The sequence below is a fragment of the Trachemys scripta genome, chromosome 3 (assembly GCF_013100865.1).
Source record: "Trachemys scripta elegans isolate TJP31775 chromosome 3, CAS_Tse_1.0, whole genome shotgun sequence".
NCBI lineage: Eukaryota > Metazoa > Chordata > Testudines > Emydidae > Trachemys > Trachemys scripta.
The window spans coordinates 196415976-196443884 of NC_048300.1; the positions used below are offsets into that span (position 1 = coordinate 196415976).

Genomic DNA, 27909 nt, shown 5'->3' on the forward strand with positions numbered 1-27909 from the left:
GGACAGGGGGAAGAGAGATGTATCCAGTGGGATCCCACAGGGGCCTGTCCTGGGTCTGATACCATACAATGTTTTAATTAATTACTTGGATAATGGAGAGCAAAGTATGCTTATAAAATTTGCAGGTGACACCAAGCTGGAAGGGGTTGCAAGCACTTGGGGAGGACAGGATTAGAAGTCAAAGTAACCTTGACACATTAGAGAATTAGTCTGAAGTCACCAAGATGAAATTCAGTAAAGACATGTGCAGAGTATTACACATAGGAAACAAAAACATGAATATCAAATGCACAAGTACAAAATGGGAAATAACTGACTAGGTGGTAGTACTGCCTAAGAAGGACCTGGGAGTTATAGTGGATCACCAATTGAACAAGTCAACAATATGATGCAGTTGCCCAAAAAAAAAAAAAAAAAAAAAAAAAAAGGCTAATATTCTCAGATGTATTAATAAGAGGACTGAATAAAAGACACAGGCATTAATTGTCCTGCTCTACTTGACACTGGTGAGATTTCATCTAGAGTACTGTGTTCAATTCTCAGCACAACACTTTAAGAAAGATGTGACTAAACTGAGTAGAGGGGAGAGCTACAAAAATTTTAACAGGTTTAGAAAACCTGACCTTTGATGAAAGGTTAAAGAAAGCTATGATAAGCCTTGAGAAAAGAAGTCTAAGGGCGGGACATGACAATAGCCTTCAAACATATTAAGGGCTGTTATAAAAAGAGGATTGATCAATTGTCCTACATTCAGTGAACATGGAGAAGTAGTAATAATGGACTTAGTCTACAGCTAGGGAGATTTAGATTAGACATTAGGAAAACCTTTCTAACGAAGGACAGTTAAGCACTGGAATAGGCTACCAAGGGAAGTTGTGGAATCCCGATCATGGGAGTTTTTAAAAAGGTTAGACAGACACCTGTGTCAGGGATGATCTAGGTATACTTGGTCCTGCCTCAGCACCGGAGCTGGAAAAGTTGACCTTTCAAGGGCCCTTCCAGCCCTACATTTCTCCTTTCCCTTTGTAATTCATAGAATCCTACAAAGTCTCACTAATAGTTTCCAAAATTGTATATCTGGTAGTTGTAGTGACTGCCAGATTCCAAGATTTGAGTTTTTATTTTGTTTGGGGCATCCTGAGATTTTCACATGCTAGCAAGATCAGATGTAGAGATGTTAAAGAAGAGCCTATGGAAAACTCCTCCATAAAAATACATAAGATCAGTTACAGCATTGCAGAACACTGAACAGAGCCGCAAAATCAGTCAGAGGTGAAGAAGTTTTCAAGAAAGGAGAGGTCTATAAATGCCTGCTGCAGATACTCTTATTTGGTTGAAAACTATTAATTCAAATATTGGAATATCCTCATGTTTTTACTAGAATATCGTTCCTGTAATATTTTAAGGCTAAATACAAAAAGCAAGTAATTCCTTCTTGCTAAGTGCAGATGTTAAATTTCTGCTAGGTTTAATAGAGAATAAATAAAACATACACAATTCCTACTATTCTTCAGACTAAGCCTACTAGGCAAGAAAGAGTACTACGTTGTGTTCCACAGAAGAGCCAGCATGGGAGACTGACCCACTTTTTCCACTTTGTTCCATGTGGCTGCCACTGTGGTAACCAGTGCGGATCATGGAACAGAGGGCATAGTGTGCTTTCAATAAGATCACTACTTAAAATGGACAACTTTTTAAAAATTGGATGAGAGCACTGATTAGGTATATATACACATCACAGCAGAACAGACAGGGAATGCGTTAACTCCCTTCAAAAGGGAACCAGACAGGGGCTGTCCCACTCTGAAGATGGTATTCAGTCTGCTGGATCAGAAGACAGGATTCCCACCTGGGCTCAAAAGCTGCAATATGAACAGGAAGGGAAATCAGCTTAGGAGGCTCAGAGTGAAGGATCAAGTGTTTTCTTGTATCTACTTCCAAGTACAAAGAGGTAATGGAGCAAGGAGGCTCTGAGAAACTGCTTTAGCCCTACCAGAAGGCTGTATTTATCACCAGAAACTCAAAAGCCCTGTTTACATAAGATCTGCTCTCCCCATAGTTGTATCAATTAAAGGTGAAACCTTATACCCATTTAGTTAAAACCAGTATAACTTGTGTACAACACTTATAAAGTTTAAGCCTACCTATATCAGTTTAGCTTGCACTTCAAATAGCCAGTTTAAAATTAATACAAGAGTTCACACTAATTGATTTAGCTAAACTGTTTCAACTTTTAAATTAAATTAATCCCTGTAACTTTTGTGACAGACAACTGCTAAAAAAATTTACATCACTGTAACTGCACTGATGTTGATAGACTAGTGCAGTTTTTCAAATGTAGACAATGTTCAAGTTAAGACTGTTCAGCTTCCTGGATCTGAAATAAAGACTCTTCAGCTAAACCAAAATGAGGAAATCCTTGGTCTAAACTCTTTGTGAAAGTCTCTACTCTGGCCAGTTTACAAAACAAGTTTTTTCTAATGAGCCTAAATCTGAAAATAATTTTTAAGAGATTTCAGACTACAAGTAAATTCTGCTCTCATTTACTCTTGATTTGCACTAATATAATTCCACTGACTTTTGTGGAGTCATTCTGGAGTTTCACTGCATAACAGAGCAGAACTTGGCCCTATGTACTAGATAGAACCCTTTTGTGTACACAATTTCTAAAAGGAATCTGTTGGAACAACAACTGTCTAAGTAGGGATTTTTTCCTCTTCAAGAGAAAGAATCTCTCCCTCAGAGACTCAGTTTTGTTTCCTACCTAATGCCACACAAGTTAAGTACCCTGTTTAATTAGGTAAATAAAGTATACTCCATTTCAAATCGTCCGGATAACTAAACCACCCAAGCCAGATCCTCATCCACACCTTCACAAAAAGAGGAAGACAGACCTAAAATATTCTAAAGCCTTATGTAAGATTTTGACCGCAAAGACTGAAACTCCTTATTTATTGGCTCAGAATTTGATCAGAAGGTAAGAAGTTGGTACTAGTAGTTTTGTGGAGTAGAATGATGGAAAAGCTGCATTCAGCTTAATGTTCTCTATTTTTTACTCTACAATAGAGATTTATGTTGGTATTATCACTTTGAGTATCCTTTTCAAGGAGTTTTTTTCTCTTTATTGTATTTGTCTTACAGTACATAATATAAATTTTAAAAACATTTTGGAAATGAAAATGCTATTTTAATTCAACCCATTTTCATTTGCAAGGTTATCACATTGATCAAAGATGGGCAATTAGTAATTATTTCATTTCAAACACCTCTCAACCACCTTTAGTATTCTTTATCAAGTACTATGCTATATTATACGTGCAACTCTCTTGTCATATGTCAACACCTCAACTCATTGCCAAACATGTGATTTCTTTAAGGAAACCCATGTTACTAAACATGTTTCCTTAACATATCACCAGCTATGAAGACAAAACAGTAGCCTAATCTTAGTCAGCAACAATATAGTTTGTTGTTTGAACAGCTGGTAACTGCGTATAACATCAATACCAGATTATCGCTATCTCATGGGAGAAATGGGGAGAATGCATAAGGGACAAACAAACCCTTATCCACAGTGCCCATACTACAGTCATACAACTGTACATTTATAGAGGCAAAAATATGGAATAAAATTCCATGTTACAGATTAAAGCATTAACATTACCTGTGTCCATCACACATAGAACTCATGATCCCACCATTTAGAAAGGACATCGGAGAGCTAGAGATATGAAAAGAAAGGGAACAAAAACTATACAAGAACATGGAAACTATATTTCTAGGATATAGGAAGAAGACACATGATCAAGTGCGCCAGCAGTTCTCAACCGGCTGTCCGCGGGACCCCACCACTGAAACCCCAAGCCCTGGCACCCCTCACTCATGGGGCTGAAACCCTGAGCTTCCCTCTCCCCCCTCAAGTCGAGGCAGCAGGGAGATGAAATCCCGAGCTCCTTCTCCCTCTCCCCCCGCAAATCTGCAAGCAGCGGGGCTGAAGCCCTAAGCCCATGAGCAGAGTTGAGGGGGCATGAGGATGTTGCCCCCCAAAACTGAAGTGCCTTCTCCAGAGTGGGGCAGTCCTGGGGGCAGCTCCACAGCCCCCCACCTCTTCTCCCTCAGCTCCCCTCAGGCCCCACCCTCTGGCCAGATCCTAGGCAGGAAACCGGAGCCAGGCAGTGTGGAGCAGCTGCTCCTCTGGCTGGTGGTGCCATGGACTGGGCAGCCATGGCATTCCCCTGTCTGCTGCTGGTGCCTGGGGTTGCAGCTGCTCCTCAGCTCCCAGCCCCCCTTTGACTGCTCATGTAGCAGGTCAGAGCTGCCCAGGTGGGGACCTGGCTCCAGTAGAGCCCTCAGAAAGCAGCTACCGGCACACAGCCCCAGGCAGGTGGGTGGCCTGCTGAGGTGAGTCAGGGGGTGGTGGCAGTGCTCCCTCCCTGGACCCTGCAGTGCACAGCTAGCCTGAGCCCTGCCGACCCTTGCCCCGCCCCCCCCCAAATAGAAATCAAACTACACCTGTGTCCAAAGGTCCCACCCCTGGCCCAGAGCCCCAAGTCCCCCCTCCCCACCAGGCCCTGGAGTTTTTATAGCATGTTATGGGGTCCCAGAAAGAAAAGGGTTGAGAACCCCAGGTGTGCACAATTCCTTCGCAGTAGCATTGAAGAGCCAAATCTTGAGAGCTGCTGAGCATTCAAACTCCCACTGCTTTAATCAAATCACAGCCAAGCTCTACAAAAAGGAATTACTCAGACACTGTAAATGGAAGGACAAAGATTCCTAGTATACAAACAAGAGGCCAGTGGAAAAGACTCCCAAGTAGGTGATTGAAGCACCATCGCAAGAGATATTCAAGAACAGTTCAGACATATTAGTGGGAATTATTATACTATAAATGAATAAAGTGAATGGTGTACAGTAGTCCAACAAAATGTGGTAGTGGGAAAACAGAAATCAAGGATAACTGAACTAGTCTTATCTGGATTTAGTCTATAGATAAAAAGAGTAGTAAGGTACCATTACAATAACAAAGAAAGTTTAAGTTCACCAATTCCCTGCCTGAACAGAAGCAGCTTAAAGGAATGGTTTGCCAACAGATATTCTTGTAACCTGGGAAAGCACATGCATATATTTTTCCATCAGACTAGTGGGACACAAAGACAATACAATCTGTAAGAACTAAGGAGGCAAAACTATTCTTCCATCCAACCACAAAACATCAGAAGGACATAGTTTTTTAGAACTAAGTCCTCCATTGGTTGTTTAGCATTTACTGTATAAAATTAGTTTCTTGAAAAGTGCTTTAAGCTAACTTTTGCTGACATATTATTCCAAATATGCATTCTCCATCAGCCAAAAATATTTAAAGCTTGAACCCTTGAGTACTTTTGAATGCAAACAGTTGTACTTATTGTTCATGTATATATGAACAATGTGGTTACACATTTGTAGTAATTCTTAACAGTATATTTTATGGAATGATTTGTAAGGCAAATGGCATCTGGGCGCCTTACACTTTTCAAACAATAAGACAATAGGCAAAATACTGAAACTTTATTATAAATATCCTTTATATAACCGTCCTTCTCCTGAATTCCCAATTGCCAAAAATAATCCCATGGTCAATTAAAGGCCTACCAAATACATACTTTTGAAAGAAAGCAGATTAATTCTTACCTCCATTGCTAATGCTGCAGTTTGCTGGTCATAATGATTCAGAAGATTAGGCATAAAGGTGGTATTGTAAGGCAGGTCTTGGCACATCCTCAAGATGATGGGCTCACAAGAAAATAAACTGTGTCCACTTGTATGCCCCACCAAAACTTCCAAGAACAAAAGACAGCAGAACATCAAGCAAGTAGCCATCCTTCCACATGTGAATGGGAGCCAGTCACGGAGGCCTGTCAGATTATTCAATGTACACTTTCAGACATACATGTACTGAAGGTTTGGCTTTAATGCCAGTATTTTTGCTGCTTGTTTGTTAAGATTCTTCAAAAACTGAAATACTATTTGTGCTGATAGAGTCTTATTCAGTCAGTCTGACAGAAGACTTGAGACAGATGGGACATCTTGTCTTTTCTTTTCACATTATGTAGGCTGTATTAGGTTAATGTGTCAAGTTGATTAACCACATTCCCACACGATAGAACCCATCCTGTTGAAACAGCCGCTGAGCTATGTTCTTCTTTTATTAAGTAGCCTAAAACAAAACAAAAAAACCCAGTAAAACCACTATAGTTAACTTCAAAATTAAAAATGTAGTTAATTAATATAGAACAATATTAGCACAATAAATATTTAAGGTAATTTATTTGTAAGAGTTGAAGCCAAGTAATTAAATCAAGAGACCCAGAATCAATTTTCAGTTCTGATTTTTCAGTCTCAATCTGAGCAGAAAGGGCTAAAACAATGAGGAGTCCTTGTGGTACCTTAGAGACTAACAAATTTATTTGGGCATAAGCTTTCATGGGCTAGAACCCATTTCATCAGATGCATGCTCCAAAAATAGCTCTCTCTTCCTATAGGGAAGGAGGGAAAATGGAAGTGACAGTGTTTCTATGTGATGAATCATAAATATTTCCATCAAAGACACATTAAGGACTGGTCTATACTTAAAACTTGCATCCACACAGCTACAGCACGCAGGCATGTGAAAAATCCACATCCCTGAGAACGCAGCTATGCTAACCTAACCTCCAACGTAGCCGCAGCTAGGGCTATGGAAGAATATCTCCACTGACGTTGCTACTGTTGCTCAGAGGCGGAGCTCCCACCTGCAACTGAACTTAGCCTCCAAATTTGGAACTGCCCTTTGAAGAATTACAACTGAGTTTTCTGTGCAATTATTTTTAGTGGAATATTTACACATGTTCACAGATTGAACATTTAAAGTTTTTAATTCTGAAGTTTTGCTTTTTTGTTTCTCTAAACAATTCACAAACATATGCAGTGATAAATCTCAAACAGGCTAATTTTTTTGGGGGGGGGGGAGAAGAGATTATCTTGAATAATTCTAATTGAATTATGCCAAAATTAGCTGTTGCAGGATTGCTCAAATCAGCTACTTTTGTTTTCAGGTTATACTGGCCTGCCTCTGACGCATCTGTTGTGCTCTGCCTATTCTCTTGGTAAACCTTTAGGCAGGCTGGGCAGATGAGCTGGAATATAAAAAAGCAGACCTAGTGGAAGGGTCCTGGAGGAGACAGGAGCTTTAGAAGAGAACAAGTAGATGAGAAAGTAGAGGAGTATTGGCACTTGAACAGCTCCCCTAGCACCACTGCCTCTGCTAACCAGCACATTAGGCAGCGTCAAACTAGGCAAGAGCCTCTGCTCTGAGGCATCAGCATATCAAATGACACAATAGTGCTGCTGCGTCAATAGGCCTGGGAACCAAGGCAGCAGCATCAGGGAACTACTTCAAGCACTGATGCCAAGGCACAGAGGCACTGGATTCCCCCCAGCCAAGGCCTCCCAACATGACTTCATTCTCTTACATAGTTACCACATCCTAACTAGTCTCTTGAAAAGCCTATAGCTCCACTCACCCTACCTCACCTCCACCAAAGTATGGGAGCAGAAAAGACGACACAGTGATATATGTGACTGGGACTAGTGTGTGTTTGACTAGGGAGGCATGAGCAGGGAGTCAAAAGCTTCTGCCTTGAAATATCAGCACTTTAAAGGGTTCTCCCAATGCTGCTTCCTTGGTTAACTGAGTACCTCAGCATAGAAGAGCGAGCTCCTATATACCTCAGGCTACCCAGAGAGCTCAGGCCTCTCCCAATCAGGCCCTGCTCTGCAATGGTACCCAGGTCCTTCCACATCTCCTTTTTGCTTTGAGTGCACCATGTTGCTTACCCTCTAGGAACCACTGAAACAGCTGAAAATAAGTCAGAGCACAACATACTCCACCCATTCCTGTCCCCAAAATATCCTGAGGCTGAGAGCTGTGAAAGAATAGTGTACGGCTGTTCTGGCAGTTTTACACTGGCTGGGGAACCCCTTTATGTAGCTGTTATTCCCCGGGGCTATTTCTCTCCCTTCACAATGTAAAAGGGTCAGAAGTGGAGAAGTTGGATCCAATATGGTTTGAGCCTTGAGAATGGGGGCCAAAGTGGAAAAAAAAAAGTGAAGTAGGAGAACTACAGGACTACAAGACAGGTCTAGAGGGCCCCTGTTCTCACTACCACTTTATTCTGGAAGAGTGTTAGAAATGGAAACCTAAAGCACAGAACTCAAACCTCTAACCAAATTGCTATTTACAAAAGATTCAATGTAGCCCATCACCCAGATAACTGTTGGTTCAAACAAGACTTCCAATAGAACCTCAAGTGCCACATTAAAATTTCAGAGAAGAACAGAAGAACTGACAAACATAACAGGTTTGCAACCAAGAGGGGGTTTACATTAATTTTTGTTTGGGTGGAGTGTAAGAGCATTAGAAAGGCAAAAAATTAAGTCTCTTAGGCCTTGTCTACACTACGAGAGTAGTTCGATTTTACTTAAATCGAAAATTTGGAATCGATATTGCAAAGTCGAACGTGTGTGTCCACACTAAGGACAGTAATTCGACTTTGTGAGTCCACACTAACGGGGAAAGCGTCGACATTGGAAGCGGTGCACTGAGGGCAGCTATCCCACAGTTCCCGGAGTCCCCGCCGCCCATTGGAATTCTGGGTGGAGCCGCAAATGCCTTCTGGGTAAAAAAAAAAAGGGGCCAGGGTGCTTTTGGGTAACTGTCGTCATCCGTCCATCACTCCCGCCCTCCCTCCCTCCCTGAAAGCGCCGGCGGGAAATCATTTCGCGCACTTTTCCAGTCATTGACAGCGCGGACGCCACAGCACTGTGAGCATGGAGCCCGCTGCAACCATCGCTGCAGTTGTGGCCGCTCTCAACGCCTCGCAGCTTATCATACAGGTTGCCCTGAGGCAGATGCAGAAAAGTCAGGCGAGGAGGCTACGTCAACGCGGTGATGGCCTGAAGTGTGAGAGTAGCACAGACCTCTCAGAAAGCAGGGGACCCAGCGCCGAGGACATCACGGTGGCAATGGGTCATGTTGATGCTGTGAAACGGCGATTCTGGGCACGGGAAACAAGCACTGAGTGGTGGGACCGCATAGTGCTGCAGGTCTGGGATGAATCACAGTGGCTGCGAAACTTCCGCATGCGGAAGGGAACTTTCCTTGAACTTTGTGAGTTGCTGTCCCCTGCCCTGAAGCGCAATGACACCCGGATGCGAGCAGCCCTGACTGTCCAGAAGCGAGTGGCCATAGCCCTCTGGAAGCTTGCAACGCCTGACAGCTACCGGTCAGTCGCGAGCCAGTTTGGGGTGGGCAAATCTACCGTGGGGGTTGTTGTGATGCAAGTAGCCAAGGCAATCGTTGATGTACTGCTGCCAAAGGTAGTGACCCTGGGAAACTTGGAGGCGATCATAGATGGCTTCGCAGCGATGGGATTCCCAAACTGCGGTGGGGCCATAGATGGAACTCACATCCCTATCCTGGCACCGGACCACCAGGCCAGCCAGTACATTAACAGAAAGGGCTACTTTTCCATGGTGCTGCAAGCACTGGTGGACCACAGGGGACGTTTTACCAACATCAATGTTGGATGGCCGGGCAAGGTTCATGACGCTCGTGTTTTCAGGAACTCTGGTCTGTTTAGACGGCTGCAGCAAGGTATTTACTTCCCGGACCACAAAATAACTGTTGGGGATGTGGAGATGCCTATAGTCATCCTCGGGGACCAGCCTACCCGCTAATGCCCTGGCTCATGAAGCCCTATACAGGTGCCCTGGACACTGAAAAAGAACTCTTCAACTACTGGCTGAGCAAGTGCAGAATGGTGGTGGAGTGTGCTTTTGGACGTCTCAAGGGGAGATGGAGAAGCTTGCTGACTCGCTGTGATCTCAGCGAAACCAATATCCCCATTGTTATAGCAGCTTGCTGTGTGCTCCACAATCTCTGTGAGAGCAAGGGGGAGACCTTTATGGCGGGGTGGGAGGTTGAGGAAATTAGCCTGGCTGCTGATTACTCACAGCCAGACAGCCGGGCGATTAGAAGAGACCAGCGGGAAGCGCGGTGCATCCGGGAGGCTTTGAAAGCAAAGTTCCTGAGTGAGCAGGGTAACCTGTGACTTTCTAATTTTGTGTACAGAGAAGCCTTCACCCCACTTCCAACACACGTTTCAAAATAAAAATAGTTCTACTTTGTTAAAGCACACCGTTTTCTTTAATACTGTTTTCGCGGGAATTTTTTAAAACTGGGACGCAGACTGTGGTGCGGAGCGGGTGTAGTGTAGTCGCGCGAATGCAGCTTCTAAACTCAAGGACTGACAGGCTCCGCTGCGGTGGGATGGTTCTTTCAACGGAGCCTGTCACCCCTCCTGATACGGACTGTGTGTATGGGGGGTCTATGTGAGTTTGTGGCAGGGGGGGGACGGTTACAGATCCCCTGCTGTGTGGCTCTGTGATCCTGCCTAAGGACCGCCGCTTAAGATCTCTAACTGCCCTCCCCTGACACAAAGTCACAGAGCAACCCACCCCCCACCACATAACATGAAAAGAACCTCCCAGACTAACCAGGGTAAGTAGTCACTGCATCACTGCACTATGTATGTGCCCTGCTGCTGTGCCTGCCCCCGACTATGTACCCTGCCAAAGGTGACTGTCCTGTCCAATTACCAACCCCCTTTCCCCCTCCCCCTCCAAAAGAACATGATGGAAACAGTAGTTAACAGAAACATATTTTTTATTATCAACTACACATGGGACTGGGAAGTGAAACTTGGACGGGGGCTTGTGTCAGGCGGGAAGGAAAGAACTTGTCAAACTTTGGGGAATGAGAGCCTTCTGCTGCTCGAGCTCTCTGCAGGGGTGGAGTGAGAGTTAGCAGGGACTCTGCCGCCTCTCCTTCTGTGCACTTTGGGTGAAGGGAGTATGGGACTTGGTGGCGGGGGAGGGCGGTTAGAGATGGACTGCAGCGGGGCTCTGTCCTCCTGCCTCCGTTCCTGCAGAACATCCACAAGGCGCCGGAGCATGTCCGTTTGCTCCCTCAGTAGTCCAAGCAGGGTTTGAGTCGCCTGCTGGTCTTCCTGACGCCACCTCTCCTCCCGATCCATGTTGGCTTGGTGCATTTGGGACAAGTTCTCCCGCCACTGGGTCTGCTGTGCTGCCTGGGCTCGGGAGCAGGCTATAAGCTCTGAGAACATGTCCTCCCGTGTCCTCTTCTTCTTATGCCTAATCCTCCCTAGCCTCTGGGAGTGTGATGACAGGCTAGGTTGTGAGACAGTCGCAGATGGGGCTGTGGGAATGGGAAAAAGGGAGTGAATTCCTCAGAAAGATAAATGTAGTTGTGAACAAAAAACATAGTCTTTCTCTGTGAACAGGACCATGCACAGCACCTATCACATGCGCACTCAGCACAAGGTCGAATTCTCGGCCTTCGCATTCAGTGTCTGGGGTTTTGCAGAGCACTTTTGAGAACCCTGTCAGGACAACGGAATTGCTCTTGCACGCAGACATGGTAAGCCGTAGATTCGTGGCAGCTTAAAACTTTAATATTAGCAATGGCCTCATTTCACATTGAAATCAATGTCGGTCCCTGCTGCCAGCAATCCGGCAAGCAGGAAGTCTGCTCCTGTCCCACACCCTCGCGGCTGTCCCCGGGAACGATCCCTTTCGGCTGACCCTCTCCCGCCTCCACCGCGTGGCTGCAAACCAGCGGTTACAGTTCTGTAAAGGAACGGTAAAGCAGTCCCAACACTAACATTCCCCTACCTCATTCAAAGCAGGTCATCATGAGCGACATCACCCTCATGAGGATCTCTGAGAGCGACAGACAGAGAATGCTCCGGGAAAGCCTTCAAAGACCAGGGCCGTATGCCGCCATGCTGTGCCAAGCAATGATTCCGGAGTACTTGCTAGTCTCGTGGCGCGGCAACGTGTCCTACTACGGAGGACCCAATAAGGCCGCTCTCCCCAAGAACCTAATGCAGCGGATTTCAAATTACCTGCAGGAGAGCTTCCTTGAGATGTCCCAGGAGGATTTCTGCTCCATCCCCGGACATATAGACCGCATCTTACTGTAGCTGCAGTAGCAGGGACTAAACAGTAGAGCGGCTTGGGCAGGACAATCATGCAAAACCGGACATTGCTAGATTTTTTTCAAATAGTTGCACTGCCCATGACTGAACCGTTAAGTTAATCAAACTAATCATGAGAAACCCATTTTTTAAATTGTTAATAATCATGTTCTGTTACAAATAAATGTTTAGATGTTTACAACACTTACTGGATGATCCTTCACCAGATTCTGTGTCCGGGGTAACGGCTGGGGAGGGTTGGTAGGGGATCTCTGTAAGGGTGATGAAGAGATCCTGGCTGTCGGGGAAATCAGCGTTGTGAGCGCTGTCGACTGCCTCGTCCTCCTCATCTCCTTCCTCATCTTCCCCGTCCGCTAACATGTCCGAGGATCCGGCCGTGGACACTATCCCATCCTCAGAGTCCACAGTCAGTGGTGGGGTAGTGGTGGCGGCCGCACCGAGGATGGAATGCAGTGCCTCATAGAAACGGGATGTCTGGGGATGGGATCCGGAGCGTCCGTTTGCCTCTTTGGTCTTCTGGTAGCCTTGCCTCAGCTCCTTGATTTTCACGCGGCACTGCGTTACATCCCGGCTGTATCCTCTCTCTGCCATGTCTTTAGAGATCTTCTCATAGATCTTTGCATTCCGTCTTTTGGATCGCAGCTCGGAAAGCACGGACTCATCGCCCCACACAGCGATGAGATCCAAGACTTCCCGATCAGTCCATGCTGGGGCCCTCTTTCTATTCTGAGATTGCACTGCCATCAGTGCTGGAGAGCTCTGCATCGTTGCCAGTGCTGCTGAGCTCACCACGATGTCCAGACAGGAAATGAGATTCAAACTGGCCAGACAGGAAAAGGAATTCAAATTCAAATTTTCCCGGGGCTTTTCCTGTGTGGCAGTTCAGAACATCCGAGCTCTTACTGCTGTCCAGAGCGTCAACAGAGTGGTGCACTGTGGGATAGCTCCTGGAGCTATTAGCGTCGATTTCCATCCACACCTAGCCTAATTCGACATGGCCATGTCGAATTTAGCGCTACTCCCCTCGTCGGGGAGGAGTACAGAAGTCGAATTAAAGAGACCTCTATGTCGAACTAAATACCTTCGCGGTGTGGACGGGTGCAGGGTTAATTCGATGTAACGGCGCTAACTTCGACATAAACGCCTAGTGTAGACCAGGCCTTAGTCTTTCATCTAAAGGTATTAGAAAGTGGATGAGTGCTGGGAATGTGGAGGTATTTGATTGACATTATATGAATATAGTTAAATTTAAAGCTATGGATTTGTGTACACGCGCTTAAAAGCTTCCAATATGCTCATTTTACAAATGAGAAAAAAATAAATATCAAGTAAACGTATGTACACCTCTACCCCGATATAACGCTGTCCTTGGGAGACAAAGAATCTTACCGCGTTATAGGTGAAACTGCGTTATATCAAACTTGCTTTGATCCGCTGGAGCGCGCAGCCCTGCCCCCCCGGAGCACTGCTTTACCACGTTATATCCAAATTCGTGTTATATCGGGTTGCGTTATACTGGGATAGAGGGTGTATTTCAAGCTTTAAGCTGAAGAAGGCATTAGTTTTACCTCTAACTGTTGAGATTGTGGCCATTGAAACTACGAAAATGCAAACAGGAAAAAAGACAAGATGGTAATATTTTAAAATGATATTTTTACTAACTGACCTTGTCCTCACCCTACCCATTCCTCCCACACTGACTGAAAAGAATACTGTGTTTTGAAGATTAACTAGAGCAGATGAAGCACACAGGTAAAGACTCTGAATTTTAATGGCACCAGAAATATTCCATATCTGTCCACCAACAATTCTTACAGAACTACACTGTCACAGTAAAGGAAGCCTAAAGAGCCTTCTACACCCCCACAGTTTAACAGAATCATGGACCACAAAGCTATTCTGCGTAGTGAAAATAACCCAGACCTCAGAACCAAACATGGATTGCTATGAAGAGCTGTCAGAGTATTATGCTGATATGATTAAATACACATGGAATAAACAGAAAGAAAGTTTTATAACATATGAACTGCCATACTGGGTCAGACCAATGGTACATCTTGCCCAGCATCCTATCTCCAACCATGGTCAGTACCAGAATTTCAGGGGGAGTGTATAGAACAGGGCAATTTTGGAGATTCACTGTTGTCTTCCCCTCTCAGCTGCTGGCAATCAGCGGTTTAGGATCACCCTGAACATGGGGTAACATCCCTCCCAATCTTGACCAACAGACATTGATGGGCCTCTCCTCCAGGAATGTATCTAATTCTTTTTTTAGACCAGTTGTACTTTTGGCCACCAAAACATCCCATGGCAATAAGTTCCACGGGTTAATTGAGCATTGGGCAACAGGGGATGGTTCACTTGACGATTACTTGTCCTGTTCATTCCTTCTGGGGCATCTGGCATTGGCCACTATCAGAAGACAGGATACTGGGCTAGATGGACCTTTGGTCTGACCAATATGGCCGTTCTTATGTTATTATATGAAAGAGTACTTCTTGTTTGTAAAAAGCAACAAAGAGTCCTGTGGCACCTTATAGACTAACAGATGTATTGGAGCATGAGCTTTCGTGGGTGAATACCCACTTCGTCAGATGCATGTCTTGTTTTTAGTAAACCTGCTGCCTATCAAATTCATCTGGTGACTGCTGATTTTTGTATTGTGGAAAAGGGTAAATAACACTTCTCTCTATTCATTTTTTCCACACCATTCATGATTCTAAACCTTTGACCAGATCGTATTACCCACCAACCCACACTGACTTTGAGGAACTCCAGCAAATGTGATGGTATGAAAAAGCCCTGAAAATAGAGAGCTACTGCCACACCAGTGAAATGGATCTATACCTCTCATGATTGCTGAAAATCATTCCCTCTACTAATAGAAATGGTTAATGCCTTGAACAGTTGCACACCTACCAAACTTTCTGAAAAATGCAATAGTCAGCTCAGTCCTCAAAAAAACATCACTTGACCCTGAAGAACTCTCCAACCTCTCACTCGTGGGCGAAATGAATGAGAAAGTAGCAACCCCAAGCGCTAGTAAGATGGCTTTTAGCTCATGCAGTAGAGGCTCATGCACTAAGCTCCAGAGGTCCCAGGTTTGATCCTGCCTGCCCATGACCGGGGTCTGTTGGTGTTACAACTGCATTAAATCCTTTAAGGATTTTGTTATTGCTATTTGTTTTATGAAGAACTCCCACAGATCCTATGGTGCTAGACAGTAATACAAAACTCAGAGAAACTATTTGCAAGGCCAGAACCGTAGGTTGAATCTGAAGCAAAAGCTAGAGAAGATAGGTAATAGGCTTTGTAGCCTATAACCTGAACCATCCATACCCTTTAAAAGGAAAATGCCTAAGTAAAACTAAAATGCAGAGAACAGGAGAACTGCAATATGAAAAGCCAAGTATGTGACTGTATTCCAACGATGAATGCTAACCATTTTTAAACTAGAATCAAGAGTTAGAAATACAGTTGATATATTCTTTGGAGTAGACAGGAACATGCCATAATGTACAATTTTTAATTTCCTGGTGGCAATATTTCTGACCACACTACCTTTTTTGGTTCTTTATCAGGCCTATAAAACACACACAATATACATGCACACACACTGAACTATTTTAGTGATCACATCAGGAGACACCAACCCACCTACCTTGGGACACTAAAGACAAACTGCAAGCAAGAGGATCAGGAAGTAGCTAGTCAGCCAGTTAGTTATGGACTTTAAAAGACTAATTATAAGCACATACTAATTATAAGCACATACAAAAAGGCTTAGTTACAGTATTATTACATACATCGTAAATGGCAAATCCTACAAGGCAGGTACCAACTTTTAAGTGTAAAAGTCTTATTAGCAAATAAGTTTCACAATTAATACTAAAAGAGATGAAGAGCAAACATAGGAATGGGAAGATCACACAGATGGATGCGCTCATGGAGAGCAATCCCAAAGAGGGGTGCAAGGGTGATATTTTCAGTATGTGACTTACCCCACCACTCCAATTACAGGAGGAGAAACACAAAGTACTCCTCACTCCATTCTGATTACTGATAGAGGACAAACTGTATACCCCCCACCCCCTCACACACACCCACCATTTCAAGTAGAAATGTTGGGGAACAAGACGGCAACTTCAACCCCCCCGCCCCAATTCCAGATACAGGGGCGGGGGACACTCCTCACATTCCACTTCAATTACAGTCAGGGGGAGAGAGAGAGAAAAACCACACTGCAGTTTTCTCCCACTCCATTTCAGTTACAGATTAAGGGGGAAACCACACCACATCTCCCCCCATTTCAATTACACTGGGGAGACGCACACCACACACCTTCCCCCACTGTAGTTACAGACAGAGGGGGGGAGGAGAACCACACTGTACAGTGTTCTCCCCCCCCCCCCCCCCAATTCTTCCCCTCAAGTCTCGTGGCAGACAGAGAGAGGGGGAGGAAGGGGGGGGGGACACCAAACTATATTTTCCCCACACGCTCCATTTCAAGCGCAGATTAAGGGAGGGGGGAGCCACACAATACCCCCCCCCCGCATAGTTTTCCCACCGCCCTCCATTGCAGGTCCAGGTGGGGAGTGGGGGGAAGGGGAGAATCTCTCCATCACACGCCTGCAGAGAGAGGGGTTCGCCCTCTTCTTTCCCTTCACTCCCAGGGGATTTTGGGGGTGGGGGGGAAGCTTCTGACCCAGCCATTTCTCAGCTCAGCCCCCTCCTGCACTGGGGTCTTCCCCCCCCCCCAGCGCCCCCCTACATTGGGGTGCTGTCCCGCCCCTCCCCCGTCCTCGCTGCACGGGGGTAGTTTGTGAGCTCTCACCTCGGCGGAGCCCCTCCACCCTGAGGCGGCAGCTCCAACGGAAGGAGCGGGGGTCGCCCACCCCCCACACCGAGGCCCAGGCTACCGCACTTACCTCAGCACGCGCCCCCCTCCCCGAGCTGGCGGCGGCGCAGCGCGAGGAGGTGAGGCAGATAACGGCCGCGCCTCCCCGACCCCCCACGGCAGCGCCGCCCCCTCCCGCGCCTCCTGCCAGCCCCGCCCCCTGTAGAACGCGGGCCCCGCCTCTCGCTCCGTCCCTCCCTGCCCCGCCCCTTCGGACCGCCCCGGAGAGCAGCGAATCAGAACCGGCCAGCTGGTTGCTAGGTAGAAGAGCCGGCCACGCCGCGGCTCGGCCCTGATTGGCTGCTTCTGCCGGGGCGCTAGAAACTGTTGCCATGGCAAAGGGAATAAACTTGCCGGGAGAAGAGGAGACGGGGGGGCCGTAGAGGGGGGCGCGGCTCCGGAGCACAGGAGGCCAGGTGAGAGCGTGGGGGAGGGGCGTATCCCCGCCGGGGGCATCGGGGCGACGGGGGGCGAGAGGGGGTATCGATATCGGGGGGGGGGGGGCGCTCGGGGTATCGCCTCCATGGCGGTCAGGGGCACTGGGGTATCGATTCCCGAGACACGGGGGGCGGGGTTTCTGGGGAGGGCGATGACTGATGCCATAGGGCAGCCCTTGGATTTACCATCTGGGGGTGGGGGATGGCTATCGCAGGGCATGGGGCGCACCAGGGGTGCAGGGGACACTGGGAATTCAATCATGATGCCGGACATGGGGGCACAGGGAGTTATGGATGGAGGGCATTGGGAGATATTGGTACCACAGGGCAGAGGGGGGCACTAGGTATGGGCAATGCTGGGGGCGTGTATTGGGGGATATCACTGCTGCAGGATGCTGTGGGGATACTGGTGCCAGAGGGGGGCAGGGGGAGCACTGGGGGATATCAGTGCTTCAGGGGGATATTAGTTGCAGGGGAACACTGGGAATATATAGAAGCACAGGGGCCATTGAGGGGCATATCAGTTCCATAGGGTGCAGGGGGAGAACTGGAAATATACAGTGCAGGGGCACTGGGGGATGTCAGGGTCCAGGGAGCACTGGGAATGGGCAATGCTGTGGGTGCATGGGGGAGGGGGATATCAGTGCTGCAGGGTGAAAGGGGGAGTACTGGAGGGAATTGATGCCATAAAGCACAGGGGCACTGGAGGCTGGCAGAATGCAGGAGAGCTGATGGTTTTGATGCCATGAAGAGCATAGGGCTTTCAGTGCTGCAAGGCCCAAGATGGACCCTGGAGAGGATCAGTGCCATGGGGCATTGGTGGGGGTTATAGATACCCCAAGGCAATGGGGAGCTGTGGGAGTTAGAGACTGTGAAGGGCACAGGGAGTATCAATGCTATAGGGTACCAGGGGCACTGAGGGGTATTGATACTGCAGGAATAATAGGGAGTATTGGTTTCATGGGGTGTGGGGAGCACTGGGGTATCCATGGCACATGCCACAGCAGGAGACTTGGGAGGAATTGATGCCGAGGGAGGCACTAGGGGCTATCAATGCTGTGGGAAGCAAAGGGGATATAGATACTGCAGGGCAGTAGGGAGTATCGACTCTATGGGGCTGTATGCGGGACTACTGATGCTGCAGAGCACAGGGGGCAACAGGGGAGTTTCACTGCCAAAGGTCATGCAGGGGGGAGGGAAGACGACTGCAGGGCTATTAATGCCACAGGGTGCAGGGAGCCCTGGAGGTATCAAAGCCCCACAGTGCAGGGAGCACGGGGTGGGGTGTATCACTGCTGTGGAGGCTCAGGAGATATCAGTGTACCCTGTTTGGGGGCATTAAAGCTGTGGGTAATAGGTAGAGGATGTGGGAGGGACTGATGTCATGGAGGCCCTGGGGGGGATCATTTCAACCAGGAAGCACGGAGATGATCAATGCTGTGGGGAGTAGAACTGGGGATATCAGTGCCTGGAGTAGAAGGGGGTATTGATAATATTGGGCTTGGGGTTCTCACAGGTATTGAGACCGCTGGGGATGTGAGGGTGTCAACTCTGGAGTACTGAAGGGTGTCAATGCCATAGGGTAGTTGTTGGCAGAGGGGTCACTTAGTGGGACACAGCACCTTGCAATGAGATGCAGCAGCAAGAAGACGAAACTTGTACTTATTTTACTGCCCATCCACTCAACTGCTTTCTAGGTTTCTCTCTCTGTTTCAAATGATTTTCCCCCAGATCAATCCTCTTGCAGTGTCTCATGTTGAATCTCATCTACTTAGTTAGTCTATAAGGTGCCACAGGACTCTTTGTTGCTTTTCTCGTATACTTTGTTCTTTTTGGTCTATATACGCTAATCTCTGTGGCTCACCTTTCTATTACTATGGTTTGCAACACTTGAAATCCACAGAGGACAGTATATGTGAATTAACTACTGTTGACTCCCAGGATGATCATTTACAAGCAGTCCTCTCTTCTTTTCTAAGCCTTAGAGTTTGGTTAGTTCATTCCAGGTAAAAGTCACACTTATACCATCATGTGGATTATGGTCGTTAGATTATTTCTGTGTAACATGTGTTTTTAAACCTCTGGGTACATGAGTCTCTGATGAGCCAGGAAGGCTTAATAAAACAGTGCCTCTGCAAGACTTACTCTGACTATGATTGGCAGAAGGCGAAGGCCCGGGAATGGTATTCCAGAGGGTTAAGCCTAGATTAACATAGCTAAAGGAAATGAGTTTAATGCCTTAGTTAATATGATCTGATCATACATAGCATTAATCTTTCTTAAATGCAATCAAATTATTTTTTAAAACAAAGGGTTTGACCCAGCTCCTATTGAAATAAAAGAGAGTCTTTGTTATCTTTAATGGGAATTGGATCAGGGGGAATGAAAGTGCAGTGCTTGTAATGCTAGGAGGTGATTGTGGTTGGTGCAGATGATGCACTATGGAGGTTTAAGATAATTATCTGTTGCTTTGCAGGGCTCTGTTTGCTTTCAATTAATACTACCATCTCCTTGTGTGATGAGGCATTCCCAACTGAGGTTTACACAGGTACTTAAGGGAGGGATCATAAAAACAGCTGTTTAAGGAACCAAAAAGGGTGCTTAGGGAGTTGGCTGATGTGATTGCAGAGCCATTGGCCATCATCTTTGAAAATTCATGGCGATCGGGGGAGGTCCCGGATGATTGGAAAAAGGCAAATATAGTGCCCATATTTTAAAAAGGGAAGAAAGAGAACCTGGGGAACTACAGATTGGTCAGCCTCACTTCAGTCCCCAGCAAAATCATGGAGCAGGTCCTCAAGGAATCCATTTTGAAGCACTTGGAGAAGAGGAGGTGATCAGGAACAGTCAGCATGGATTCACCAAGGGCAAGTCATGCCTGACCAACCTGATTGCCTTCTATGATGAGATAGCTGGCTCTGTGGATGTGGGGAAAGCAGTGGATGTAATATAACTTGACTTTAGCAAAGCTTTTAATACGGTTTCCCACAGTATTCTTGCTGGCAAGTTAAAGAAGTATGGATTGGATGAATGGACTATAAGGTGGATAGAAAGCTGGCTAGATTGTCAGGCTGAACAGGTAGTGATCAACTGCTCGATGTCTAGTTGGCAGCCAGTATCAAGCGGAGTGCCCCAGGGTTGGTCCTGGGGTCGGTTTTGTTTAACATCTTTATTAATTATCTGGATGATGGGATGAATTGCACCCTCAGCAAGTTCACAGATGACACTAAGCTGGGGGGAGAAGTAGATATGCTGGAGGGTAGGGATAGGGTCCAGAGTGACCCAGACAAATTGGAGGATTGGGCCAAAAGAAATCTGATGAGGTTCAACAAGGACAAGTGCAGAGTCCTGCACTTAGGAAGGAAGAATCCCATGCACCACTACAGGGTGAGGACCAACTGGCTAAGCGGCAGTTCTACAGAAAAGGACCTGGGAATTACAGGGGATGAGAAGCTGGATATGAATCAGCAGTGTGCCCTTGTTGCCAAGAAGGCCAACGGTATATTGGGCTGTATTAGTAGGAGCATTGCCAGCAGATCAAGGGAAGTGATTATTTCCCTCTATTCGGCACTGGTGAAGCCACACCTGGAGTATTATGTCCAGTTTTGGTCCCCCCACTACAGAAGGGATGTGGACAGATTGGAAAGAGTCTAGCGGAGGGCAACGAAAATGATTAGGGGGCTGGGTCACATGACTTATGAGGAGAGGCTGAGGGAACTGGGGTTATTTTGTCTACAGAAAAGAAGAGTGAGGGGGGGATTTGATAGCAGCCTTCAACTACCTGAAGGGGGGTTCCAAAGGGGATGGAACTCGGCTGTTCTCAGTGGTGGCAGATGACAGAACAAGGAACAATGGTCTCAAGTTGCAGTGGGGGAGGTCTAGATTGGATATTAGGAAACACTATTTCACTAGGAGGGTGGTGAAGCACTGGAATGGGTTACCTAGGGAGGTGGTGGAATCTCCATCCTTAGAGGTTTTTAAGGCCCGGCTTGACAAAGCCCTGGCTGGGATGATTTAGTTGGGAATTGGTCCTGCTTTGAGCAGGGGATTCGACTAGATGACCTCCTGAGGTCTCTTCCAACCCTAATATTCTACGATTCTATGAAAGAAGAGCCTGTGTAGGAAGAAGGCTGTCATCTGTGAAACCAAGGTTGGGATTATTTTTGTTTTTGTTTTGATGCTTTGATACTAACTTCTCTCTCAGAACAGGAACATGACTGCCTGACCCTATTTTTTTGTTTGTTTTTGTTTTGTACTGAACTGCTTCACCAGCCTGCAGTGTTATTGTAAGCACTGTCCTTCCCATGCACTGGATGAGGCCAGGTTGCTGTAGAAAAAATATTATGTTATCATGTAGGTTAAAACTATATCAGTGCAATCCACAAGGAAGCCAAATTAAGGTTACACAGATAACCTTAATTCTGGTATTTCTTAACTTTGGAGTGCTTGACTTTGCAACCTGTCATCTAATTACAATAACTGCTTTAAGAAACTCCCCACTAAAAAGAAACCAGGAACTAGGAGTAGGGTGACCAGACAGCAAGTGTGAAAGATCGGGACAGGCGGTGGGGGATAATAGGCGCCTATATAAGACAAAGCCCCAAATATCAGGACTGTCCCTATAAAATCAGGACATCTGGTTACCCTAACTAGGAGTCCTGTCAGAGAGTCTCCTGATCTAGCTATTAAACCATATTGCAGCAAAAGATAGCGAGGACAGGAAGTGTGTATGTTTTACCGGTTCTCTTCACTCCTCTGCTTCCATCATATTTGTAAAGAAATAGAAAAATACAAGGAAAGGGTGATCTGCTGGGGCTGATCCTGCCATATTTTCAGAAGCAAAGAAGGGAATCTTGACTGGATAGACTGCAGGATTGGATTTTCCGTAAGGTTTTTCTTGTGAGCATCAGAGTGTGTTTGTATTGGCAAAGTGTTATACAAAGGTGTTTGCTGAAGGTTTTGTAGTACTTGGAGGTATGGCAAGATAGCAATATATACTGTATCAGAGTTAGCTTTTCTTTTGTTCCAGAAGTCCTAAATCATCCTGCCATCATGAAAGCTTTAAAATAAACATACTGGCGTATTTACAGAACAGGCACCCAATAACCATATTACGGATTTCAGACATTTTTAATGTCACTTCATTTAAAAGAAATTATTAAATTTTCAGAATATTAGAATCTAAGACTACAATCCTGCCACTGGCTCCATGGGGATGGGCTCTTATGCAGACCCATTAAAGCCTGTTACAGGATTTAGGATAAAGAGAGAGCCTTTCACATATTTGGACAAATATTTGTATAACGACACTACCATTTAGACCAGTAGAGATGGCATTTATTTGGTGCCACAAAAGAGAGAATTAATAAAAAAAAACATAGTGCAGTGACACATTTGACCTCAGGTCTCCAATTGTAAAAAAACAAACCAATGCCATAAGCCACAGAATCAATACAAACATCCAAAAACAAATCCACTAAAATGCAGGAAGATAGGAGCTTTCATTCAATTCTTAACCATTTTGAATCTCATTCTGCTAGTTTAAATGTAAAGGAAGCAAATGGACCCTTGGAGGACTGGGTATTGTATGCTCATCAAAATCAAGAAAGAGCCATTTTATGTTTCTTAAAATTATGTATAACCTAGTAGGGAAAATAGTGCAAAAGTATCTCCAATGTTATTACATTTGTCTTTAAGAAGGTTAAATCTTTGCAGCTTGTATTCTCTGTAGTGTCAGGAGTTTGGGAAAAGAACTTATTTGCTTCCTGATTTGTTGCAAAACCTCTTTTGATCATTCACTGATCAAAAAACAAGGGAAAGCATTCAACATAATTCCTGACTGGAAAGACCCATTTGATTTATTTGTTGGTAGTAGCAGTAGTAGTAGTAGCAGTATGACAGTATCATACAGAGACCTAGTCAGGCTTGAGGGTCCCATTGTGCTGGCTGCTGTAGACATACAAAATAAAGAACAGCCTCTACCCCTGAAGTTTTGAAGTCTAAGGCCCTGATCCAGCAGTATTCTTAAGCACATGCTCAATGTTAAGCACTTAAATAGTCCCATTAGAGTAAATGAGACCATTCACATGCTTAAAATTAGCTATGTGCTTGAGAATCTTGCTGAGTTGGGTGGGGCATAATAGGCTTACTACAGTTGCAGTTGAAGGACTAGCCCAGTCTGTTGTCAGCAGAGGTTCACATTTACATGTGTAAGGTTTCCTCCAAAAAAGCAGGTAAAGATACAGAGGGATTTTCTCCTTCTGAGCCCTCTTTTAAACACAGTATATAGAGATTGGAGGCCCTTGATTTCTTTACCCTTTCCCACAGGTTGAAGGTGCTGGAAATGTCCTCCTGAACAATTGTTTTGAACAACAGTTTTAACTATGTACCACCATCTGTCTTAAATTGATCTTTTTCTTTTAGTAGATTGAAATGATTTTTTTCTCATAAGCTCCATGGAATCATCCTTAAAGATTAGATTCTCATAGCCTTCACTCAGACGTTCAAGGAAATAAGAGGGGATTAAGGCCATCCTGACTCCGTCATTTGCCCGTGCTCAGATTGTGACTCTCTGAGATACAGTTCTTCCTCTCGTCTTCCCCAGGAGTAGAATCCTAGTTTACAATCTAGCCCTAACTGAATTAAGGCCAGATCTAGAACCCAGGTAAGTTAATGGAAAGACTCACATCGACTTCAGTGACTTTGGATCAGGCCATTAGTGCATATAGATGTTAACGTAATGAGCACAATATAAAAACCTAGCTAGATCTCTGGGTTTATAGTGTTATATTGCATATACCCGTGGGCCTGAAACAAGCAAATAAACCAAAAAACCTTCAACCAATAATCCAAGCAGAAAACCCAGAGACTCCATAAAATCCACTAGGGACTTTGCTGTTGCTTTTGATTTTTACGTGGCTTGTTTACACTAAAGCGTTAGGTCGACATAAGGCAGCTTATGTCGACCTAATTATGTCAGTGTCTACGCTACAGCCTTGCTCAAACCAATGTAAGTGCCCTACTACACTGACATGTAACTCCACCTCCACGAGAGGCATTGAGCTTATGTCAGTGTAGTTACAGCGACGCAGTGTCATTGTGAGTTACTTACATTGGCTGTTGGCTGCCTTGTCAGTTTCACAGCTCCATGCTAGAACCTGAAATTGACAGGAAAGTTGGATGGGTGGGTGGGGGGCTTCAGCTAGAGCCGGGCTGGGCCCACGGGGCTCCGCGCCAGGCTGGCAGGGCCGGCTCCAGGCACCAGCTTCTCAAGCAGGTGCTTGGGGCGGCCGCTCCGGAGAGGGGCGGCAAGTCCAGGTATTCGGCAGCAATTCGGCGGACAGTCCCTCACTCCGCCTGGGAGTGAAGGACCTCCCGCCGAATTGCCGCCACAGATCGCGATCGCGGCTTCTTTTAGATTGCGATCCCGGCTTTTTGTTTGTTTGTTTGTTTTGGCTGCTTGGGGCGGCCAAAACCCTGGAGCCGGCCCTGCAGGCTGGGCCGCCCCCTGGGGTCCTGGCTTCCTCCCTCCCAGCATGGCTTCTGCCCGGGGGCTCCCTGCTCCCCATGGTGAGCCTGGCAGTCGCCGGGACTCCCGGCTCCCTGCCGGGAGCACAGCAGCCACCTAGCAGGAAGTGGGTATCTGAGAGCTGGAGGGGATGCTCCCAAGCTACCAGTGAGGACCTGGGAGCCCGTCTGGGAGCGGGGAGTCTCAGGGAAGCTCCTGGACAGAGAGCAGGGAGCCCCAGGGGAGTTCGGCTCCAGGGGGGAGCTATGCACGGAGCTGAGAGTCCAGGCTCTCAGCCCCTCCTTCACAGCCCCTCTTAAATTGGTGGAGTGGCTCCTGGTGAGGACACACACCACCGACGGAAGAAGGGCTGAGTGGACATGAACTACCGCAGTAATTACTGTGGTGGCTGTAAGTTGACCTAACATAGGTCGACTTAAGTTTTTAGTGTAGGCATGCCCTAAGATAGATAAGCTTGATGCTGTGCATATTGATGGATTCTGAATGGCCTGTAGAGTTTTCACAGGGAAAATTTGAGCATCCAAGTGTTGTGATTCTTCTTCATTCAGCTTTGCCAACTGGATTTTATTGAAAAAGGACTTGATATACTTTTGTGTATCTGTAAATCTTATCATAAAAGCTTCTAAAACCATAGAATTGTCCTTTTCTATAAGAAATGTTAACTTTACTTTGCAGGATTCAAGTTTATGAGGAAGAGTTTTACTTGACTCACTGCTATGCCATGGCACTTCTACATTCCTTCTTGATTAAATTCATAGTTTTCACTAACATGTGCTTTAGCATCTGCAATGGGGCATCACAGAAATAATGCTGGTCTTTTATTCTAATTGTTGTAGCCTCGTCTGCAGAAGGATATCAGGGTGGCCTGCAATCTTGCCTTCCTGATGGCATTTGCACCTCCCAAAAACCTGGATGGCCCCAAACTGCAAACCAAGATGAGCACCTGGACACCTCTGAACCATCAGCTTATGAATGACAAGGTAAGTCCCATACAGCTGAGTCAGATATAAGCCAAATCCTGCTTCCCTTACTCATGTGAGGAGACTTTAATGCAAGTCAGTCAAGAATGATCTAGTCCCATAGTTAGAATCCATCCTATTATTTAAAGGTAGATTTTTCTACTGCGGATGAACCAAATCTTCAAGTCCTTTATCTCATGGAAGTCACTGGGAGTTTTGCCTGAGTAAGGAATCAGTAATAATTGTTTAAAGACTTGAGGATTTAGCCCAGTAATATTAATTTATGCTGTATTGTGCATAAACTTTCAAAATAGAATTCCCCGTGTCTTTTCTTCTATTTTCTTGCCACTTGGGTTACTTTAAAACTACAAATGTCTTTGAATTGTTTAAGGTGCTGGACTGATATCCTTAGGGACTGAAGTCTTCAGTTGAGCCACAGAACAAGTACAGGACAGACAGGGCAGTGCAGGCTTCACCAAATGGTCAATGTGCTTCATCTTGGACCAGAGAGGTTCGTGGTGCGTGGCCACTCTGCTGAGATTCCCGCCAAGGGTATGTTAGAAGTCTTAAGGAGGTGCCCAGTTTACGAGTAAAAATAATTTTTTCACTAATTTCAAACCCTACCAGCTATAGCTGGGACAAGTGCAGCTGGGCCTTCAGACACATCATCACCAGTAATATTCTTTCATCAGAATTTAGTTAAGAATTCCCTTGAGAACGTTCCAGAATATAATCTGCTTTCCCATACCTCTGCTGGTTCTGCAGGGCTGACAGGAGGAAAAATAGAAAAAATATATTTATGACCACTAAAACTAACAGATACTACTCTCCGTACACACAGGGAGCAGATCTGTCAAAAGAGAAAGTGCCATTTTTATGTAGTCATTTTTCTGATCTTCTGCACTTTTAAAAGGGATCAGAGTGAGAAGAGAAAGGAACTTTGAGTCCTGAGGGGCAGAGTAGAAGTCCTGATGATAGAATCATAGAAATGTGGTGCTGGAAGGAACCTCGAGAGGTAAAGTAGAAAGAGATTGGAGAAGAGAAAAGAGATGCTTAGGATGGTGACTTGTAGTAAAGAAGGCAGTGAGGGACAGGAGTTGGAGAAGATCAGAGTAAAGATAAAGCAGAGTCTTGCAAAGCCTTGAAAGAGAGGACAAGAAGCTCAAACCTGATGTGGAAGAGGAGGAGAAGCCAGGGGACAATTATACTGATTTCTGGTAATTTGTTTCCAGATGCCTGGAGTAAGCAGAGCTTCTTGGCAGAATTGGCTCAGCTGTATTCCTAAGAGTACTGAAAGCAAACACGGTATCTTTCTTTGATCAGAGGCCATTAACATTGCTTTCAGCTATGAAATAACTCCCCTGTTTCACTTAAATTTTCCAAACCAAAACTTAGATCTTTGACTATATATCATTTTCTTGTGGCAAATGTTTTCAAAGTTGAGCCAATAAAAGGCTTACTAGAGGGCCTCTTATATTGCCAAGTGCCTCATGCAAATAAAACAAAACAAATAATAAATGGAAACATGCAAAGAAAATAAATGTCATTTTTCCACCCCTGCTGAGAGAGTCAGAGATAGGGTTGACAGTTGGACTGTACCAAATGGCAGCACTGATATTGTCTTTCTCTGCAGGAGTCTTTCTTGCTGGCTGCCAAAACAACATGTTTGGAGTTTGCAATGATGAATAATATTTTCCTAGTTATGGTTAGTAACTGTTTCAATGTGCACTTGTGAGTTGAGTGAATGAGCGTCTCCCCTTTGATCCTTATGACAGAATAGCTACTGTATTCTATGCTTCCCAGTGCACTCTCCTGAGTGATGAAGGCAAGAGTCTGATGCTTTCAGTCTGTGTCCTAGTGGATAAGTGCCCACATCACAAAACCACCACTACACTTGGCACTAATTGTGCCTCTGAGTGGTAGTCTCTTCAGACAGGAGCTTCTCGGGAGCGCTGTATTCACTAAAAAAAACAAGCCCTCCTATGAATAA

At 45.7% G+C, this 27909-nt stretch overlaps 2 protein-coding genes across 3 annotated transcripts in view; one reads left to right on the forward strand and one right to left on the reverse strand.

The window, feature by feature from the left end:
* FZD3 (frizzled class receptor 3) overlaps positions 1 to 17111 on the reverse strand; it is a 92930-nt gene extending 75819 nt beyond the window's left edge. The window contains exons 1-2 of one of the 2 annotated variants that reach the window (XM_034766746.1): positions 17027 to 17111; positions 5671 to 6196 (exon numbers count right to left, since the gene is read on the reverse strand). In XM_034766746.1, the coding sequence (XP_034622637.1) occupies positions 5671 to 5859 (189 nt within the window). In that variant the 5' untranslated portion in view covers positions 5860 to 6196; positions 17027 to 17111. The other variant, XM_034766748.1, reaches the window with a different exon arrangement.
* Positions 17112 to 17279: 168 nt separating this feature from the next.
* The window catches only part of FBXO16 (F-box protein 16), a 41511-nt gene continuing 30881 nt past the window's right edge, over positions 17280 to 27909 (forward strand). Inside the window, exons 1-2 of the mRNA XM_034766749.1 lie at positions 17280 to 17411; positions 25797 to 25940. Of these exons, the coding sequence (XP_034622640.1) occupies positions 25845 to 25940 (96 nt within the window). The 5' untranslated portion in view covers positions 17280 to 17411; positions 25797 to 25844. The remainder of the gene's footprint in view (positions 17412 to 25796; positions 25941 to 27909) is intronic.